Source organism: Hermetia illucens, chromosome 3, assembly GCF_905115235.1.
Source record: "Hermetia illucens chromosome 3, iHerIll2.2.curated.20191125, whole genome shotgun sequence".
NCBI classification, from domain to species: domain Eukaryota; kingdom Metazoa; phylum Arthropoda; class Insecta; order Diptera; family Stratiomyidae; genus Hermetia; species Hermetia illucens.
In genome coordinates, this window is record NC_051851.1 from 118,134,714 (window position 1) to 118,154,101 (window position 19,388).

A 19,388-nucleotide genomic window follows, 5' to 3' on the forward strand; every position below is an offset into this window, starting at 1 on the left:
GAATGCAAGAGGTACGATCCTTTTCAAGTCCACCAAACTACTGGCCTATGCTGACGATATCGACATCATGGGAAGAACCACCCGAGACGTACAAACTGCCTTCATCCAGATCGAGCAGGTGGCGCGAGATCTTGGGCTGCACATCAATGAAGGCAAGACAAAATATATGGTGGCAATGTCAGCAGCGAAGACGAATCAACCAACAACATCAAACCGCACTGGTCAAACACAAACACGAACAAGAATAAGGATAGGGGAATACAACTTTGAGACCGTTGACAATTTCTCCTATCTAGGGTCGAAAATCACAACCGATAACAACTACGATGATGAAATCCGCGCACGGTTGTTGTCAGCCAGCAGAGCCTATTTCAGCTTACAAAGACTGTTCCGCTCGAAACGTCTCACCATAGGGTCAAAGCTCTTACTGTACAAGACTATGATCTTGCCAGTCCTCATGTATTCCTCGGAAACTTGGGTTCTTAGCAAGAAAAATTGCGAACTCTTGGCCGCGTTCGAGAGAAGAATCATCCGAATAATTTTTGGCCCCCTACATGAGGATGGACGATTCCGTAGCCTACACAATGACGAAATCTATGAGCGATACCATGACCGTCCGGTTGTGGATAAAATCCGGCTCAATAGGTTACGGTGGGCGGGTCACTTAATCCGTATGGATGAGGATGATCCCACCCGGAAAGTCTATAAGGGCAATATCTATGGTAGGAAAAGAAGACGAGGCAGACCCTGCCTAAGATGGAGCGATGGCGTGGGCCAGGACGCCAGAGAGCTTTTAGGGATATCGAATTGGTGGACCTCGGCGCAAAACCGGGATGTCTGGAGTTCCTTATTAAGGCAGGCCTAGACCGGATACCGGTTGTTGCGCCGTTGATGATGATGCTGACTTTTTATTTGCAGATATCGATATTTCAGGAGCCAGTTGCTCCCTTCTTCAATGCTTACAATCTAAGTTAAATAAGTCTTTGCCGCCATTACTTAAATTGCGAGGTAATTAGTCGATCCATTTAAATATATGAAGTTATTAATTAATTAAAGACCGTCATTGTTCTCAAGAAAAATCAGTTTTTTACATAAACGCGGACAAAGGAAATTGTTTTATCAAACTCACCAACTCAGAAACTAGCGAGAGGCTAACCAGTTCGGAGCTCAAAAGCAAATACGCGGTGATAGACAGGGAGAGCCCATCAATCGGATCCGTAAAAACTTGAAGGAAATAGCAAATGATGAAATGTTAGTTTCCTCGAATGTGACAGCTTTGTTCACTAGCATCCCGAAAGAAAACATCCTGAAGAGAGAACGTTCGCCTGATTGGAGGAAGGAGGTTCGACAACGCATAAAACTGGTCTCTCTATGTATGAACGAAACCGATTCACCTTCAGGGGTACATTATACAAGCAAACCTCAGGAGTTGCAATGAGAAAATGGAAGAGAGGATGGGAAAGGAGTCAATAGTCCTTCCTTTTGAGTAAGAAATGTCGATGAAGTTCTTGCCGTGGTCAAAAAATAAGACGCAACCTCCGTGTGGGCAAGTCTCGTCAATATCTACAGAAAATTACCTTCACCATGCCTTTTTTGAATGTGAAAATAATAAACAGGGACGGGAAGGCGGAGTTTGACATCGGCAGAAAAACTACCCACACCCAAAGAACCATCCCGATAACCTCTAACCATTCATGGGGTAAAAAATACCCCCTTCAACTCCATCAGCCATCGAAGGTTCACGTTCCCACTAAGTACATGAAAGAGAACTAACGCACCTAAGCGGATAACAACAAGAAAACTCAGAGGACAAAAATATAAATGCATCTACTCAAAGGCAACGCTTAGCATTAAAAAACTCATGGAGAAAACAAATGATGTCGATACCTACGAGCAGTTGCTTCCTGTTAAGGCTAAGACAAAAACTGGGTTCCCCAAAAGTTTGCCTGCAGAAGAATAATAGGAGTAGAATCTACAAAATCGATTGTCCGGGATGCGACCAGGTCTACGTTGCACAAATTTAAAAACTCGTGGCCACAAGGATCGAAGAACTCATAGGGGAAGCATTGAGGAAAGGACGCGCATTTGGTAAGCAGGAACCATAACATCACCATGGATACCTACGAGATGCTGCACACCGTAATAGGAACACGGCCATTGGACATCCTAGAAAGACTTGGAAACGCTCCATCATGGCTCTGTAGCCTAATTTAGGGAAAGAAAAAAAGGGGCTAATCTTTCAATAATTAAGATATATAAATTGTATCCGGACAGCTTTTCAAATAAAAATGGTGGCAAAGGCTTCTTTAACTTAGCAACTGGCTCCCGAAATATCGATATCTATAAATAAAAGCAATAGGGCTGTTCATAATTAAAAAACAATGCTTTTCATTTCACTGAATTTTATAAATGTTTAAAAAATAGCAATGTACATAGCTATGTACAAACCACTATATCCCATTTTATATATGGCACCCTCTACATTTGGAGAATCTGACGTACTTCTTAGAAAGCAGTCAAACCACCCTTTTTCGTTAGCAAGCGTTTTTCTGGCCTTGGCTTCGTCATCATTTGTCTTTAACCTCTTCTGTTCACGGCCCCCTTCAATTCCTCGTATCTGCTAACTCTTCCCGTGAATATATTTTATTCGTCAGATAAATTTTTATTTCAGTTAAGAATTTCTAATTTCTACTTCCAAAATATGTAAAAATATTAATAATTTCAAAATTATGTTCTCCATTTGTAAAATTTTTTATCGCGTAGATTCATTGTCTTTTTTTCATACAGACAGCGTGTCTGATTTGCTAGAGAATTCACTGAGAGGTTATCTTGAAGATACTGCGTACTGTCAGTGCTACTAAGGAATACATCATGTTTACTTTCCTCTAATTGCTCCCATACGCAGGTGCTTCTTTCGCGTTAAACAACGTAAACGGCTTCCACCACGAGTTATCTACAGCTTTATGTATTTCGGATCTTCAATGTTGGACATTATCCGTCTTAGTGAAACTCTACTATTTGCCACTTCCTCGCAGACGTGGCCCAAGTGCCCCTTGAAACATTTCTCCCTATCAATAATCACCTTTAAATACTTGACAATCACCTCTCAAATAAGCCTTGGTCGTATTCGTTTTGCTGCAATTAGAAAGGAAGATTATCTTCAACTTTTGTTCCGGTGGTAGGTCAAATTTACCCAACTGCAGCCACGCTTTTCTATGTAACACAGATGTCTCTCTTTAGTATATGCTTATATATCTTCAGAATTATCAAATGATGACAATCACAGTCAAATCATCCGGAAAACTCCATTATATTAAGTTGTTGCAAATGAAATGGCCGTTTTGGTACAAAACAAACGCCTGTAAAACACTTCTCCCAGCGAGGTTCAAGAGCATGTGTGCCAGTTTCCTAGAAGTCCAACTGTCGGGTGTTAATAAATTCGTTTAAGGCAATTTTGACAGCCTCTTCGTTCCTAAATTGTTTTTCCGCCAAAAAATGATCCAAATGCTTAAAAAAGTGGTAGTCGGTTGGCGAAAGGTTCGGTAAATATGGTGGGTCAGGCAGAGTCTCATACTGCAATTCGTTCAACTTTTGAACCGTTTTTCCGGAAACACCATCTCTGCTGACTAATCTCGGCCGTTGAATACTCAATTTTTGGTGCATTTCCACGAGTTGCGCAGGTGCCAAAAAATAGTAGTGGACAACTCCAACTGTAGACCACCAAACAGTTACCATTACCTTCTGGTGGTTTATCAGGATCTAGTCATTGTGCTGATCGGCGGCGATTGTCGTATAATATCCACTTTTCATCAGATGTCACTATTCTGTGCAAAAAGGGGTCGCTTCTGTTGCGGAAGGGAAAAGAACTGCAAATTCCCATTCGAAGCGCCATGTTTTGCACCGTAAGGGCATGTGGAACCCGTTTATCAAATTTTTTACCTTTCCAAGTTGTTGCCAGTGCCGGGAAACTGTCGAATAGTGGACGGCCAGTTTCTCTGCAACGTCTCTCACAGACTGACGTGCTCGTGACAGCTCGTCATTGTCAATCAATGGTCCTGGGTGTCCCCGTGGTTCAACTTGAAGGTTTACGTCGCCTGACCGGAATTTTTCGAACCACCGCCATGAGGTTCGTTCGCTTACCGTATCAGCTCCAAATGCGCTGTCAATGTTCTTGGTCGCGTTCGCTGCTTTATGACCGAGTTTGAACTCATACAGAAAAAGTATACGTTCTTGGCTCTTTTCCATCCTTTCTTCCTCTCTATTCACTGTTATCACAACGATGGTCAAAACTGAAATGACTCCTTGATTAAATGTAGGAGTATTTATACTTCATTATCCGACTCCAAAAGCACCAACTGGTGGTGGTTTGATACAGCAAAATTGCAACTAACTTCACCTGATTGCCAAATCGGCCATTTCATATGCAACAACCTAATACAATAGCTGCAAGTAACTGCAATGTAAAAATCAGCAACTGTATATATAAAAATCAGCTACCGTTGGCCTGGCGAATTGAACTTCCAGGAACCCCATCATGTCAGTTACGACTTTGGCCCAGCCTTTCCAAGAAACGCTCGTCTTATTACCTTCTCTGCGACTCACAAAAAAAAGAGTAGCCATCGGTCTTCAAGAAAATATTTAAATTCCTTTTTCTTTTTATTTTAGATTTTTTCAGTTTTTTTATGGCGGTCCTTCGTGTTGCAATGCATGTCTTGACTTCCGTTTTTCAGCAATTTACATGGCGTATTTTTGAGCAAGTTTATTTTCTAGTTTAGCTTCTTGTGCATTTAGCTTGAGAAACTCAGTAAAATAATTCCGACTACAGATTTCATGTCAGAACTTAGTAAAACTGGCAAACGGCCACAGCTCATAATATCAATATCTACAAGATCCTATATTTTACGATGATCACAACGTTGGATATTTATTCAAAAACATCAAACTATTCTTGGTCATTACGTTCAATAAGCTTCTACCTCGGCATGGAGTTAACCTTGAACCACAATAGGTTTCGCAATACGGTCTTCAACTGGTATGAATCTTAGCAATTTTGAAAAAGCCCTTGAATTGCTTCGTAGTATTTCCCTTTGGTTCACACATATTGATGTCGTTTGTCGGTATTCTTTCAAGAATTCTTCTACCAAGTGATATTCAATATGGATCTTCATAAGGGTTTCAGTTTTCCATGTTATTTACCATCAGCATACTTGGTATCATGAAATCCTCTTTCAATATCTTTAGGATATCAGCGTATCAAATGTCTTGGGTCGAGCACTATGGTCGGGGTGGATTGGTTAATGCGGGTGGTTTGTGCAGGATTGCTCAGAATCCATTTCTTGCAAGTTCATCTGCCTCCTAACCCCGTATATAGATTAGTGCCCTGGTACCATCTGACACCCTTACACCAGTTGAGATCTGATATGGTATGATGTGGTGCTCTTCAAGATCGGCTGACAGTCAGAAAGAATTTGGATTATAAATTATCTCTGACACGAAGGTTCATTGGATACACCTACCCCTAGTACATTGGCATATTGACCTGTCATAACATGTCATCATGCCTTGGGATCACTCTATGTATCCCTACAGCAGCCATATCTTCTGTCATAATTTCACCTATGTACGAGAGTACTGCCGATGCAAAGAGAGAATATCAGACTCTCCCTATAGTATCTCCCATCCAGTTTCTTTTAAGTTTTCTTTTAACATTGAAGGAGCTCATGTAGGGCCATCTCTCACCATTTTTCCGATTGACAAGTATACTGGTTTGGCACTTGTGCCTCTCGATCAGTTTTTCCTTAGCACGAAAAAAGGGGAAAGACCTTTTGTCCAGTGAGTTTTAGCCTAGTTTTAATTTTACCCTGATCTTGCTTGCGTCCAAGCCGTGGGTACATAACCCAGCGCCACACTGGCTCTATTGATTTTAACTAAATGGTGCTGCAAAAAAGCAAATTCGTGTTGCAAGACAGTCGGGTAGACTTGATCTGACTAAGGTCATAATCAAGTTCGTGAGTTTCCAGTTGTCTCTAATCGCCTCGTTTTTCAGAGGTGCATTCATCTGGATTTGACCATTTACCATTGTTTCATCACCTGGAAAGTATCTTCCTGCAAGGATCTCAAGGTTTATTTTCCAATTTTGATTCGCCAGGTCTCTCCAGTATTCCAACGGATTCGTTAGCTATAATCCTGTGAAGGCGCACTCCTTCTTGAAGTGTTTCCTTTCGAAATCCTCACTTCGAGACCGCCTTGTCTTTCTGGGTTTATTTGTTATACTCGGTCCTCCAAGGTTGTCTCTTTTGCTTTATTAAATAGTCTACTTGCCTTCTACTGTAGGTCTACCAAATTTTGATTTCACCAGTTCCATTTTCTGTACTGGCGGTCCTTTAGCAACCTACAGTCATTTTCGTACGAGGTGGTGATTGCTCTATTTAGCACATTCCCATATGGAGACCAGAATGCTCTTATGTCCGGATAGCCTAGTGGTTAGAGCACAAGGCTGTCGTACGGAAGGTCGTGGTTCAAATCTCACTGGTGGCAGTGGGATGTGTATAGGGATTTGACGTCGGATACCAATCGACTCCGCTGTGAATGAATACCTGAGTCAAATCAAGGAAATAATTTCGGGGGAGGGCAATACTGACCGCATTGCCTCCTATAGGATACTATAATCCTGTAGCGTACCGTTACAGTCTTGAATGAAGTGCTCTAACGCACTTCAAGTCCCTGATCCAATATGGATTGTTGCACCAACGATTATCATCATGTGTTCTTGCATCAAAATTCCACAAAACCCTTCTTAATTGAAGCGTCCAACTTTGATTGTTATGTCGGTGAAATTTGATCATTCGTTCGCAGGGTAGAGCCTTTTTCTTTCCTTTCATTTTCGGACCCCTCCCGAGACTAGATGTTTCAGGCGTATAAATAACAATTATCATATTGCCGTAATGTGTTAGAAGAACCGACACCGATGACGAACAGGCGGAGCGTAGATCTAAACTAAATATGCTGCTCAATAATGAAGAGCGTTGAAGCGGTTTGTACAGAAGGGTCCAGAGCGGAAATCCGTCCGTTTTCTGCTGATTAAGGGGGTCATCCCGTGCGTCGGATCCGCGGAATCGATTTTTTTTGTGGCATCAATTGTATATAGATATAGTATAGAATATTTAGGCAAAGTGATTTTTTGATATTCGGAGTCGTTCGGAAATTATAGTGTTAAACACGTGATAAGTCACATGCCAGGTTTATGTCGATCGACGAAATAAAGCTCGTATTTATCGGTCCGAATGATGTTCAAATAACTTCGCTAAAAGGGTAAGATTTGAAGCTACATGTACATGCGTTTCTTCAAGGAACCTAAGGTTTATCGACTAGATATAGCAGATTAATGGCCAGTTAAAAATCGCATTCTACTTTTTAAATGCGTTTTTCTCGAAACTACATGTTGAAAATCGGCTTCCACCATAGCCCAAAATCTATCCAACCAAATTCTTTGAAATTTTCAAGACTTATTCAGAACATATTTCTACGGTCGCTAAACTAGGATAATTGCGATCCATTTAGTAGTTTTTTTTTTATTCAGTGAAAAAGCCATAAAAAACACAAAAATTCACAAAAAAAAAGTTTAACACGGCACCAAAAATGTATCTTTTAATATTTTTTAATAATCCTAGTTTGCGGACTGTAGTTAAGTATGTACGTTAAAATGCCGTATACTTTTTTCTTTGAGCTGATCGTAGCGCCCTCTAGCGTGGCAGCAGGAAAACACCTTTTTTGGAGATGGGTGTATAAATTGCGCTGTATTTCAATAACGAACTATGCGATCGGGCTGGAAAAATTACTATGCTCATCCCTACGCTCAATATATTAATAAATCTCTGGTGAAAAATTCGTGTTTGTGTCTTTATCCAGTTCTTCACAAAAAATTTCTAAAAAAGCCAAAAAAAACGGCCTTCACACGGGATGACCCCCTTAAGCTTCCGAGATATCGGTTAATGTGCCTCAGCATGAATTTAACTAATATCCTCGTAATAGTAGGAAGAATGGAAATACCCTTCAACACGACTACCATTTTTCCTTTTCTTCCGCTCAGTGGGAAAGATTACAGATTCTCACGATTTATAAAAGAGTACAAGCCAAACTCAAAACCGTCAAGCACGACGCGTTTATTTGGTTTGATCGCATTAATTGCAAAAATAATTTTGTTCTCCTGGGAGCAATACAACACGGGAACGCAAGCGAATGAAAGCGATCATCAGATGATGGACCCTTTTGAAGATGATGTCATCACCCCTTTTGCTAGGCACATTCAGGAAGCAACTCCTAAATCTACTGCTGATCGCAATGATAGATGAGATATTCTTTGCCCGTCAGCCGAAATTCTACTGACTTTGTCGAATTATAGCAGATCCTGTAAAGTGTGCCATCCATGACGGCGTGGTGAAAATTGCCGAAGTCTGTAACCTATTTTTGTTACGGTCATCAAACCGAAAACATGTCCAACCAAATTGTAGTCAGAGTCCACCTTGGCATTCAGCTCACTCATCACTATCAAAATGTCACCTTCCGGAAGTCTCTCATGAACTGTGATTAGTTCCTTAGAGAATACTTCTTTATTCTCTATATCGGAAACTATTGTTAGAGTGTAACATTACTCTTAACCTGGTACGAAATCAGTGAAGGTATGGAAAATCGGCTTCCAGTCAAAAGCAGATGTATTCTCGTCTGCGGGCATTCTGTTATCTAAGGTACTCCACACATTCCAGAAATCCTTCCTAAACTGTTTTCAATAGCTAGAATACGCAGCCATGAATTCAGTCCCTATCCTAGGCTTTCTTGAGGATTCGGTAGCAATAAAGTTTCGAAATTTCCAGATTACTATTGGAAATTTCTATCCATTTTGGTCATCTTTTACTGCAAGCATTGAATACTTCGAACTTATTCCTAAATCTTAGTTCAAATAAGGGCGTCTCCATGTATTGCCACTAAGAGATGCCCATGGATGAGGCTTAAAAAGGAATCGAGGTTAATTTTGATGCAAACAGCAAAACGCTTTACGTATTATATTTAGAGAAGTGTTTTTGCAAACAGGGCTGAAATATCCGAACCACCACACCAATTCCCGAGCCTGGCTAGCACTTAGCTAGCAGTTTTTCATTTGCATATGAGCTCCATAAAACGATCAACAGCTTCTTGTACTGCTTTCACTACCCTCAATTATATTATAGTTTATAATTAGTTATGTATAATATTAAACCTCTTGAAAGTGGTATCGCTATGTTCCTAGGTTTAGAAGATGTTTGCATCTGTATTATCAGAAAAGAAATTAGTCAACGGACGCAAACATCACACCTAAAAGAGGTGGATTCACCTTTTACCATTGGGCCAATTTCATGCGAATAAAATTTGGGGGTATCTAATTCGATTTCAGATATAGCTACAAAAGCATCCAATTCGAATCAACTCCGATACCGTTTTAATGAAACTATTGCTTCTGAACGAATCTTTGAACGGTACTCAACAAACCACAACGCAGCCTGCACACCCCATTTTCTGCCCCTTTTCTCAAGAAGAGGCCGCCACACAAATTCTTCGCCGGCCGGCCCAACATGCATGCACAAATGAGCTTGGAAGTCTTGGAAGAAATTCCTTACCTGAGACGATTTACCTGTGCCGCAATCGACTTTGACACGGTAGAGGAGTGCGCCGTGTTCGCTACTCCTAAGCTGACCGCGGCCGTCTTCATTTAGTTGAGTGTCGATCGCGAAATAGTTCGGCGGTTGCTCGGACGTTTCTTGAGGTAGACGCGTTTGATTGGCATATTAGAGTCTAACGATTCTTCGAAGGTGAGACTCAGGGTGCGATAGTTGCCGGCCCAATTCGCGAATTCCGTGCTATCTATGACTGGCGGTATTGACTCAATGAGTGGAGATTGCGGCAGAGTCTTAAGTGAATCGTGTGCTCAAGGTGTTATTCATCCATCTGAACAGTGACTGGAGATGATTAGCATGGAAATTGCACAATGCCCGTAATGACGGTCGCTTCTTTCATATAGACGCAACCTTCTCGGCTCCGAAATAGCAGGTTTTCTCGGCGATTGTTGTGCATGTTAACATAATTAATGATTGCCTGATTCCGCTCCTCGGCTAGTTACTCATATTCATAGTCGCCGCTATTGTAATATATGCAGTAAGATATTGTGAAAGTGAGTCGAACGGTCTTAGTAAGTAATTAGTGGCTTTGGTATTACTCACGCCGGCGGTTCGCGGAACACAATATGGATTCGCGGAAGTGCTCCAGGGGGATGTTCGCATGGCTACTCGTGATTTTCGCGGGAATCGGAACATGTAAGTTGCATGGATTTTCCTCTTCATTAAAGGACAATTGTTTGGTTGAATCAATCAGATCTTTCGTTGATTTAAGTGGTCTTGATGAGTATACGGAAGTAATACTTTCAGGAAACCCAAAATATCTTCCAAAGTACACATGCAGCATTTTTTTCTTATTTTACATATTTGCAGACTTTAGATTCTAATCAGTTAATCTTCTTACAACACATGCGTATACAATTTGCACAGACGCACATATGTAGGAAAGTTCCAAAAAAGTTACTTATCAAACTGGAAAACTAGTTCTAGTACGATACCTCTATGATAATATGGAATTGTAAGGCGATGATATACTTCGTTTTATTTGTAGCCACATTTAACTGTAGGTTGGATTCCTAATGTTACAATTACCTATTTACTCTCCATATCATAAGGGTACTTTCTTGGGCCTTGCCTAATTCTATTATTTATTTACCAGTGAATTCTTTATGGACATTTTGCTGCTGGTATTTGCAGATCTTTTAACCCTTACCATAAATCCATACAAATCTACCATTCGAATATGAAGTCGTGGAGAAGTAAGGTGCAATCCAAAGTATAAAATCTCGCAGCATTTGGTGCCGATGATTCATTCTTTCACCTTGAAGTGACAGCATTTAGACATGTAACTATTTTTATTGCCGTCACCTAGCCCCTTACAACCAGCACTTCACCTGTTTCTCTGAACCGCACGTAACCCGGGGTCTGACTAGGCAAGTACGTGCAGGCCGCGCATCTTCCTAGTGATAAGACCACAATCGCCTTGCAAGCCGAGTAACTGGTGAAAACAATAGCCGAGGTAATTTCCATAGATTGTTTTGGCTACGGCTGCCTGGCATTTCTTACTTCTTTATGGAGTTTTTTACTAGTAACCGCTCGGAGTTTGAAACCAGGTTTACTGCTTCACACACTCATCGAAACGCGGCATATACCGCGACCAGCGCACTCCAGATATGCTCTGTTAAGCGCATAGAAAATTTTCTGCTTCTTCCACTAGACTTCTTCGCATTACAACAATTATAATTGTTATTAGTTTTGTGAAATGACTTACTGTTGTAGGGACTCTCATGACTTCATACGTATTTGTAGGAAGACGTGTTAGTGGGTAAGGTAACGCATAATGGCCCCATAAAAAGTGTAATTGCATTTAAAAAAATAGAAGCATAAAGGCCGCAAGTGAATATGAGAAGAGTGGAATAGGGTGGGAAAGTTTGTTTTTCACGTTTGCTTTCTGGACAAATAAAACCGGTTCCGAATTTCACAGATAGCGAAGGTTCTTATCTAGTCAAAGCAGACAAAAATGGTTTTAAGAACTCTTTTCCATTCCGATTTTCCAATTATCTCTAGAATGTTTGCCTAGTGAAGCTCAAAACCTTGTCATATTTCCTATTGATTCCATGGATTTCCCAATTAACTGAAAAGAATGCAGATGATAATTTTGTGGAATTTACAGTACTTTTGGCGACGAAAACTATGCAAATGCAATTTTCAATTTATATTAACTTTCTTTGCTCTTTGAGCTTATCTGGACTCTCTGGATATAATGTAGAAGTTCTCATGATAGTCCCCGATATTGAAATTTTTCTCTTTCACTTGGTTGAAGCAAACGGTATACATAATCGAACTATCCTTCAATACTCTCCTTTGACCGAAGTATGTATGCCAAATGTCAAAAACGACCTTTATTTATTTTTGTCTCCATTGCCGCGGCGGCGTTCACTGTCTTTGCTAAACAACCAGCAAGCAGAACCATAAAAAGTGTCAGGGCAACTTTGTAATGATCGCTACATGAAACACGGTCCCAGATTCATCATCATCAACGGCGTAACAACCGGTATCCGGTCTAGGCCTGCCTTAATAAGGAACTCCAGACATCCTGGTTTTGCGTCGAGTTCCACTAATTCGATATCCCTAGAAGCTGTCTGGCGTCCTGGCCTACGACATCGCTCCATCTTAGGCAGGGTCTGCCTCGTCTTCTTTTTCTACCATAGATATTGCCCTTGTAGACTTTCCGGGTGGGATCATCCTCATCCATACGGATTAAGTGACTCCGCTCACCGTAACCTATTGAGCCGGATTTTATCCACAACCTGACGGTCATGGTATCGCTCATAGATTTCCAAACCAAGTTTCCGAGGAATACATGAGGACTGGCAAAATCATTGTCTTGTACAGTAAGAGCTTTGACCCTATGGTGAGACTTTTCGAGCGGAACAGTCTTTGTAAGCTGAAATAGGCTCTGTTTGCTGCCAACAACCGTGCGCGGATTTAATCATCGTAGCTGTTATCGGCTGTGATTTTCGACCCTAGATAGGAGAAATTATCAACGATCTTAAAGTTGTAGTCTCCTATCTTTATTCTTCCCGTTTGACTCGTGCGGTTTGATGTTGTTGGTTGGTCGGTTTTTGGTGCTGATCTTGCCACCATATATCTTGTCTTGCTTTCATTGATGTACAGCCCAAGATCTCGTGCCGCCTGCTCGATCTGGATGAAGGCAGTGTCTACGTCTCGGATCGTTCTTCCCATAATGTCGATATCGTCAGCATAGGCCAGTAGTTGGGTGGACTTAAAGAGGATCGTACCTCTCGCATTTACCTCAGCATCACGGATCACTTTCTCGAGGGCCAGGTTAAAGAGGACGCACGATAGGGCATCGCCTTGTCGCAGACCGTTGTTGATGTCCAATGGTCTTGAGAGTGATCCTGCTGCTTTTATCTGGCCTCGCACATTGGGCAGGGTAAGCCTAGTCAATCTTATTAATTTCGTCGGGATACCGAATTCTCCCTTCGCCGTGTACAGTTTTGCCCTGGCTATGCTATCATAGGCGGCTTTAAAGTCGGTGAAGAGATGGTGCAACTGATGTTCATATTCCAACAGTTTTTCCATCGCTTGCCGCAGAGAGAAAATCTGCTCTGTTGCTGATTTGCCTGGAGTGAAGTGTCTTTGGTATGGGCCAATGATGTACCGAATCGGGAGTCCAACACTGTGTGCGTAAATGCATTCACCTACCCTACCCCCAAAAAAACAAAAATGATGTTCTGGGCGTATGGGGCTATCCGACCTAGCAAGATAGAGGAGAATATCTTATAATGGTACTCAGCAACGTGGTACCTCTGTGGTTGCTGCACTGTGTGATATCTCCCTTTTTATGTATGAAACAGATAATGCCTCTTTGCTAGTCGTCAGGTATTGATTCGCTGTGCCATATCTTGAGCACAAGTTGATGAACCACTTGGTGTAACTGGTCGCCTCCATATTTAACCAATTCGGCTGTAATTCCATCGGCTCCTGGCGACTTATAATTTTTATGCCGATGAATTGCACGGACTGTTGGTTCTCGCAGGCTTCCTTTTTCCGTCGGTGAGGTCGCTTCTCTGCTCGCCGGAGTTCGTGATAAGTTTCTGCGCGTGCCCGCGTTCTTGGAGAATTCAAGATTACTCGGTATGCAGTATTCTTCCATTCCGTTGCTAGTTTACAAACATCGTCAAACCAGCCGTTCTGACTCTTTTTGCGGCTGGGGCCAAGTATGTTTGTAGCCCTATTTATGATAACGTCCTTCAGGTGATTGCGGGATCCATTTCCCTCTTATAGGTGTTGCAGAGGGCTGCGTTGTGGATGGTTTCAGTGTTAACTCTCACCTGATTGTCAGAGGGAATCCCGAGTGGTGTTGTTATTCGAGCTCGGAGCACCATTCCAAGGAGATTGTATGTATAGCATACTTTATTGGGATACAGTATACTTTATTGGGATACTTATTGGTAATACACTATGCAGTTGCTCTCATTATTATTCACTAGCTGGATTGTCTAAGCATACTATAATCAGATAGCAAAGATCTAAACGTTTTTGTAGCACTTGTTTTGTATCTTCCTATATATAAAGAGCTCATAATAAGCTTTAAACAAGTAACTATGGCTAATTACTAATTTAATGTAAAAGTCAGAGACGGCCCTTTACTATTGCATCAATTCTTTCTTTTCTTTTTGACTTCCAAAGCTTAAAACCTCATTACACAAGAAAATTTCTAGAGATGTATATATTCAACAAAGCTTACCCTACTATAATGCGAAAAAGTGACTTTAGCTATCTCAAGAGCGCTAATAAAGGCTCTGGCATGGATGGAAAAATGGATTAGATTTTAGTGAGTTACCAATTATAATGGGAATACATAAATATCTGCCCAGTTTGAAACACCAGCTTAGTATTGAAATCATATAGGTGGAAATACATCTTTCTAGTTTTTACTCCCTGTTTCGTCACTTTCCTCGTTTGTAGGTATGGCCCTTGTGAAATCGAGAGATTCTTAAATCAAACAATTGAAAACGGCTCTCTCTCATTTTTTCAGCGATAGATGCACGCCATATCGATCACAGATGTCATCATTTCGAACGTGATCACAGCGTGTTATGCCACTGATCTAGCACAAAAACGTTGTCTTCATTGCCGCGAGGCGGCGTTCATTGTCTTTTGTAGCCTTCCAGAGTTAGGAACCGTGGACGGATGTTTCTTGATCGTCGATCAGAGGACGCCAGTTGCGGAACTAGATTATGTCTGTATATAAAGCAGCTTCTTAGAGCAGTTCATCATTGACTAAGAGCAGTGCTCGAATCAGTATCTGAGATACCTAAATCGCTGAGTTCCAGGCAAATTGTTGTCACTGACAGTGATTGTGCTTGATTCATTGGAGTCGGTCGTAAAAACTCAGCATGTACGACGTAGAAACTCAAAAATAAATTACTATAGACTGAATAGTCCCGTTTATACTTTATGTTATCGAAATTAGGGAATGCATCTAGATAGATAGATGATCGAAATTGACTGCGGTTAAACTAGTGGTAGGCGCCTATCGTCCCGCTCTCAATATTACTTACTATTTTTCGGAAATATAACAACTGTGGAAGACGAGGTTACCGTTTAATGCTAGTTTAGGCTCACAAATTTGCGATTTGAAATTAATTTTTATCGTCTTTAGAAGGGTTCGATAATGTACAGATATAGGTTATCTACAATATCTACAATCTACAATAGCGATTTCATTAACATTAACTGATATCTCAACTGATGCATTTTTTGTGGGTAGGGTACGGCGTTGTATGTTTACATGCAAAATGTTGGACTCCGACAACCGTACGCCGTTGGATTACCAACTTCCCGTCATCAGAAAACTCGCCTGCGACTGTTCGTACCATTAATTCGGGCAAGTCTTCTCGCTCTCAGCATCTCCCCTGTATCTACATAAAGTCGTTGACGGATCCCATCTTAACTACCACAAGAAGAGGAATACACAGTCAGGGGATCCTGCCTTCCTAATATTCCGCAGGTAAGACTGAAAGCCTAGATGCTTCCTTAGAAGCTAAGAAGTAATCAATCCCATCATTTAGTCGATTCAGCCCTAAGTTTCCATAAGCCGCGCAGTCCATCTGATTCGTTTTAATAAGAGAAGCGCTACTTGTTTAGTGTGTGCTGCAATTCTTCATGAGCAACATCCTCCCATGAGCTTCCTTAGCTAAGTGGTCATCATGGATTGCTTTTGCGATCAACATCAAAGTCGGTTCTAAGGCAATATGATAGGTAGACTCACCCACAAAGTTCAGGTCTATGCCCTTGCACAAGATACTTCCGATATACCTCTTTGTCAAGAACAACCTATACCTCCGCGTGTTGCATTCATGGGAAAAAGTCTTCTGCTACATGTAGGATTCTCTCTCTTCTGAGCTCCATATACCGACAATAAAAATGCCCCATGCCATGCAATGCTTGGTGAAAACAACAACGAAGTGAAAAGGTTGCTGATCACTTAGAAATATTGGAAAATACCAGAATTGAAATATTGTAACGGGTCTTAGGTTTGGGGAATTTATAATTAAAATTTCCAAGGATAATGAAAACGACCGTTTCCAGAATAATATTTTAAAATACATTGTTTGGTTGTATTATGTTGGGATGGGAAGCACAACTCGAAAGGAGGTTAATGGAGGCACGAACGGATACTAAATAGTTACAAAACGAAAAATACTGCCTACAACCAAAACTATCTGTCCATGAGCTCATCCCAAGGCAAAGGAAAATAAAATGTGCATGAACTTACAAAATCGAAGAACTAATCATGGAAAAAATTGTCATTGAAAACTGATGAAAATGTTACCAGTATTCATTGGGGGATCTTTATTAGTACTTTATTGTCAAACTCTTATTCCGTTTCCAATTTACTTTCACTTAATGTTAGTTTAAAAGGGTTTTGTTTTGATAGCAATAGGCCGAAAAGTGCATTTACTTGATTTTTGAACACTAGCCCTGTCCATCTCCGAGCACTATCTAATTTTCTAATTGTCTTCTGTACAGAGTCACGGTATTTCATAGATGCTAGCTTGGTTGAATTTGTTCTAAGGACGGATATAAATCCTTGAATAATGATTAGTCCATCTGTGCCTGTTTTTTGACGTAGCTAATTTAGTTCTAACTTTTTTTAAAGCAGATTAGCTTCTTTTTTGCAACAGATAAGTTTTTCTCCAAAATTTTCTTTACTAAGTGTATCCAACTAAACAGATGGAGTTCACACGGAAGCTTCTCATGAACATAAATGGTTCAACAATTTCCACTGTTTTACCTGAACATTTTTCGAAAGTTCAACAATTTGAAAGTCAATAAGAAATCGGAGAATTCATATGAGCATTTCTTCGGCTTAATCTCGATTTTTAAAATATTGCAGCAAATTACAGCCAATTGAATCATTAAGCGTAAATGACGGGATGCCATGAACACAATTACACTTAGCTCGGCAAACAAGCGTTTAACTTCTGTGAAAGATAATTTTTTGTTTGAAATCTGTTAGCGTGAAAGTTGGCAGCCTAATTTCGGCTTCTTTTGCTCGAGAATTACACAGACTATCTTTTGGGTGCCGAACAGTCGCAATCTGTATAAAATTTTACGAATATAATTCTACCCCAAATTTAGGATAAACTCTGAAACAAGCGGAGTAAAGTACAGCTAGTGCTACTATGTTATGTATGATATTTGTTTCTTTGGTTTCATTCTATGACTGGTATCTATTTACGCTCGCTACTCTCGCCAAAATGTTTCAACGGCCAGTGACTGCGCAAGCCAAAAGTAACAATTTATGACCCGAATAATGAATTTCATAAATTTCTAACCTACTTCTCACCACAGCTTCTGTTCTGATAGTTTTGGCATTGTTCTACGGAATCCATCAGAAAAGAGACTGATTTGTGCATTCAATCACAAACTAGACGACTTTCGACATGTTCCAAATTTTCGAAAATGGAGTAACATATGTACATAAGTATATGTGATGTATCTCCATACATTGTATATTAAATATCATGTTTGTGGATATTTGCCAAATTGAGTACCGAATTCCGCACCATATGCACGTCTGCATAATTTCAACATTGCATAGTGTTGAAGGACAGTGGAAGATGGTTTTAAATTACAATCAGATGCAGTTTACCGTTTTTTCTTCAATTAATGTTAATAACATATCCAAAGTGTAAACGGATATTGGTGGTTGCAACACGATACTAAGATTATCTTCTGTAACAATCTCGTTTCGAGTGAAGGTAAGGTACGGAAGCGGAAATTTGTGATTTTCTACAGGATGACTTTAAGGACTAAAATTGTGTAAACGGTTTGTGGTCCTCTACTATAACACAAGTGGCTGGAAAGGAATATCATATCAATGGTGTATTTTCGTGGAGATTACTTTCGTTTCTCTGCGAATTTAGTAACATAACCGCACACCCAATTTGGTAACTTGTTTTAAGTCGTTGTACACCGTTGATACCAAAATTGATGCTCAGCGGAAAAAAGCCGATAGTATTACTTAAACGTAGTCAGTCAAGTTGATTTATGGTTTGAGTACATTTTTCGAGCTTGTTTTTCGAGAATTTCTATCACTCTTACAAATATGATATGAATGGGCCATTTTATCGCATATTGGGTCTCGTTACCATTAAGTGATAATTATTTGTTTCATAATAATCTTGCGACAATAAACGTATTCAGCCGTTTATTCTGCACTTCGCGAGCAGTGGATACGTGAAACATAAAGTCGCCCTAAAATTGCGCTACGGAAACTAGGTTTCTTCGGGAAGTCCTAGATGGAGCCGAACACCATTGTTGTCTGTCTGTCTGTTGCATCCACTCTTTTCAAAAATTGGTTATACCTATTGATATGAAATTTGGAACTATAATCCCTTACACATACAGTGAATGCCATGGTACTACGTTGAATTTACCGGGGGTTTCTGCAAATATGCAAACGGGGAGTGTACATTTTTTGTGCTACTAGGTCTTAATTTGAACTCTTCAAAGCAGATATTAGTTTTGACGTAGGATGTATAGCAGGCGAATGCGGGAGTTAGAAAATTTTTGGTGGAAATCCCACTATTATTAACAAAACTGCAATAGGCTAAGTTGCTTTTTTCAAGGGAAATTACTGCGGCCTAAGGCATGAAATGTCATTATCATATTGAAGTATATAGTCGGATATATCCAATGCATATACGCTTCGAACTATCCACAAATGAAACCAACGTGCACCCAAGCAATGTTACACAAAAACTCCACAAAACCTTGCATATTTGGAGTGCTGAGTTGCTCGATTTGGACTTGTTCACAATGTTTCCCGAATTTTCTAGATGTGCGAAATATTGTAATGATGTTATTTTATTTCCATAGCATAATAATAACAACAAATAATAAGATCCGAAATGAGGATATTCGCGATCGATATAGGGTTGCATCGACTGTGAAAAAAATTGAGAGAGAAGTGTCTTTGATGGTATGGTCACGTAATTCGCGCTAACGCGAATTAACTCGCCTCGCGGTTGTATCCAGATCAGGCTTTTGATAAAACGTCGGCGGAACCGATCACGGTGAGCCGACCCCGCTTGTGAATGGGGCAAAGGCTGAAGAAAAATAAAGAAGAAGAAGCGTAGTAGACATAGCATAGGCAAAGTATTCATTCTTAGCAGCACCTGTTGGACACGTTAAGAGTAGAGACTT

At 40.5% G+C, this 19,388-nt stretch overlaps 1 protein-coding gene across 1 annotated transcript in view; it reads left to right on the forward strand.

Annotated features, from left to right (window-relative positions):
* The first annotated feature begins 9,710 nt into the window (after window positions 1–9,710).
* LOC119652926 overlaps window positions 9,711–19,388 on the forward strand; it is a 44,466-nt gene continuing 34,788 nt past the window's right edge. Inside the window, exon 1 of the mRNA XM_038057313.1 lies at window positions 9,711–10,343. Coding sequence (XP_037913241.1) covers window positions 10,274–10,343 — 70 coding nt within the window. The 5' untranslated portion in view covers window positions 9,711–10,273. The remainder of the gene's footprint in view (window positions 10,344–19,388) is intronic.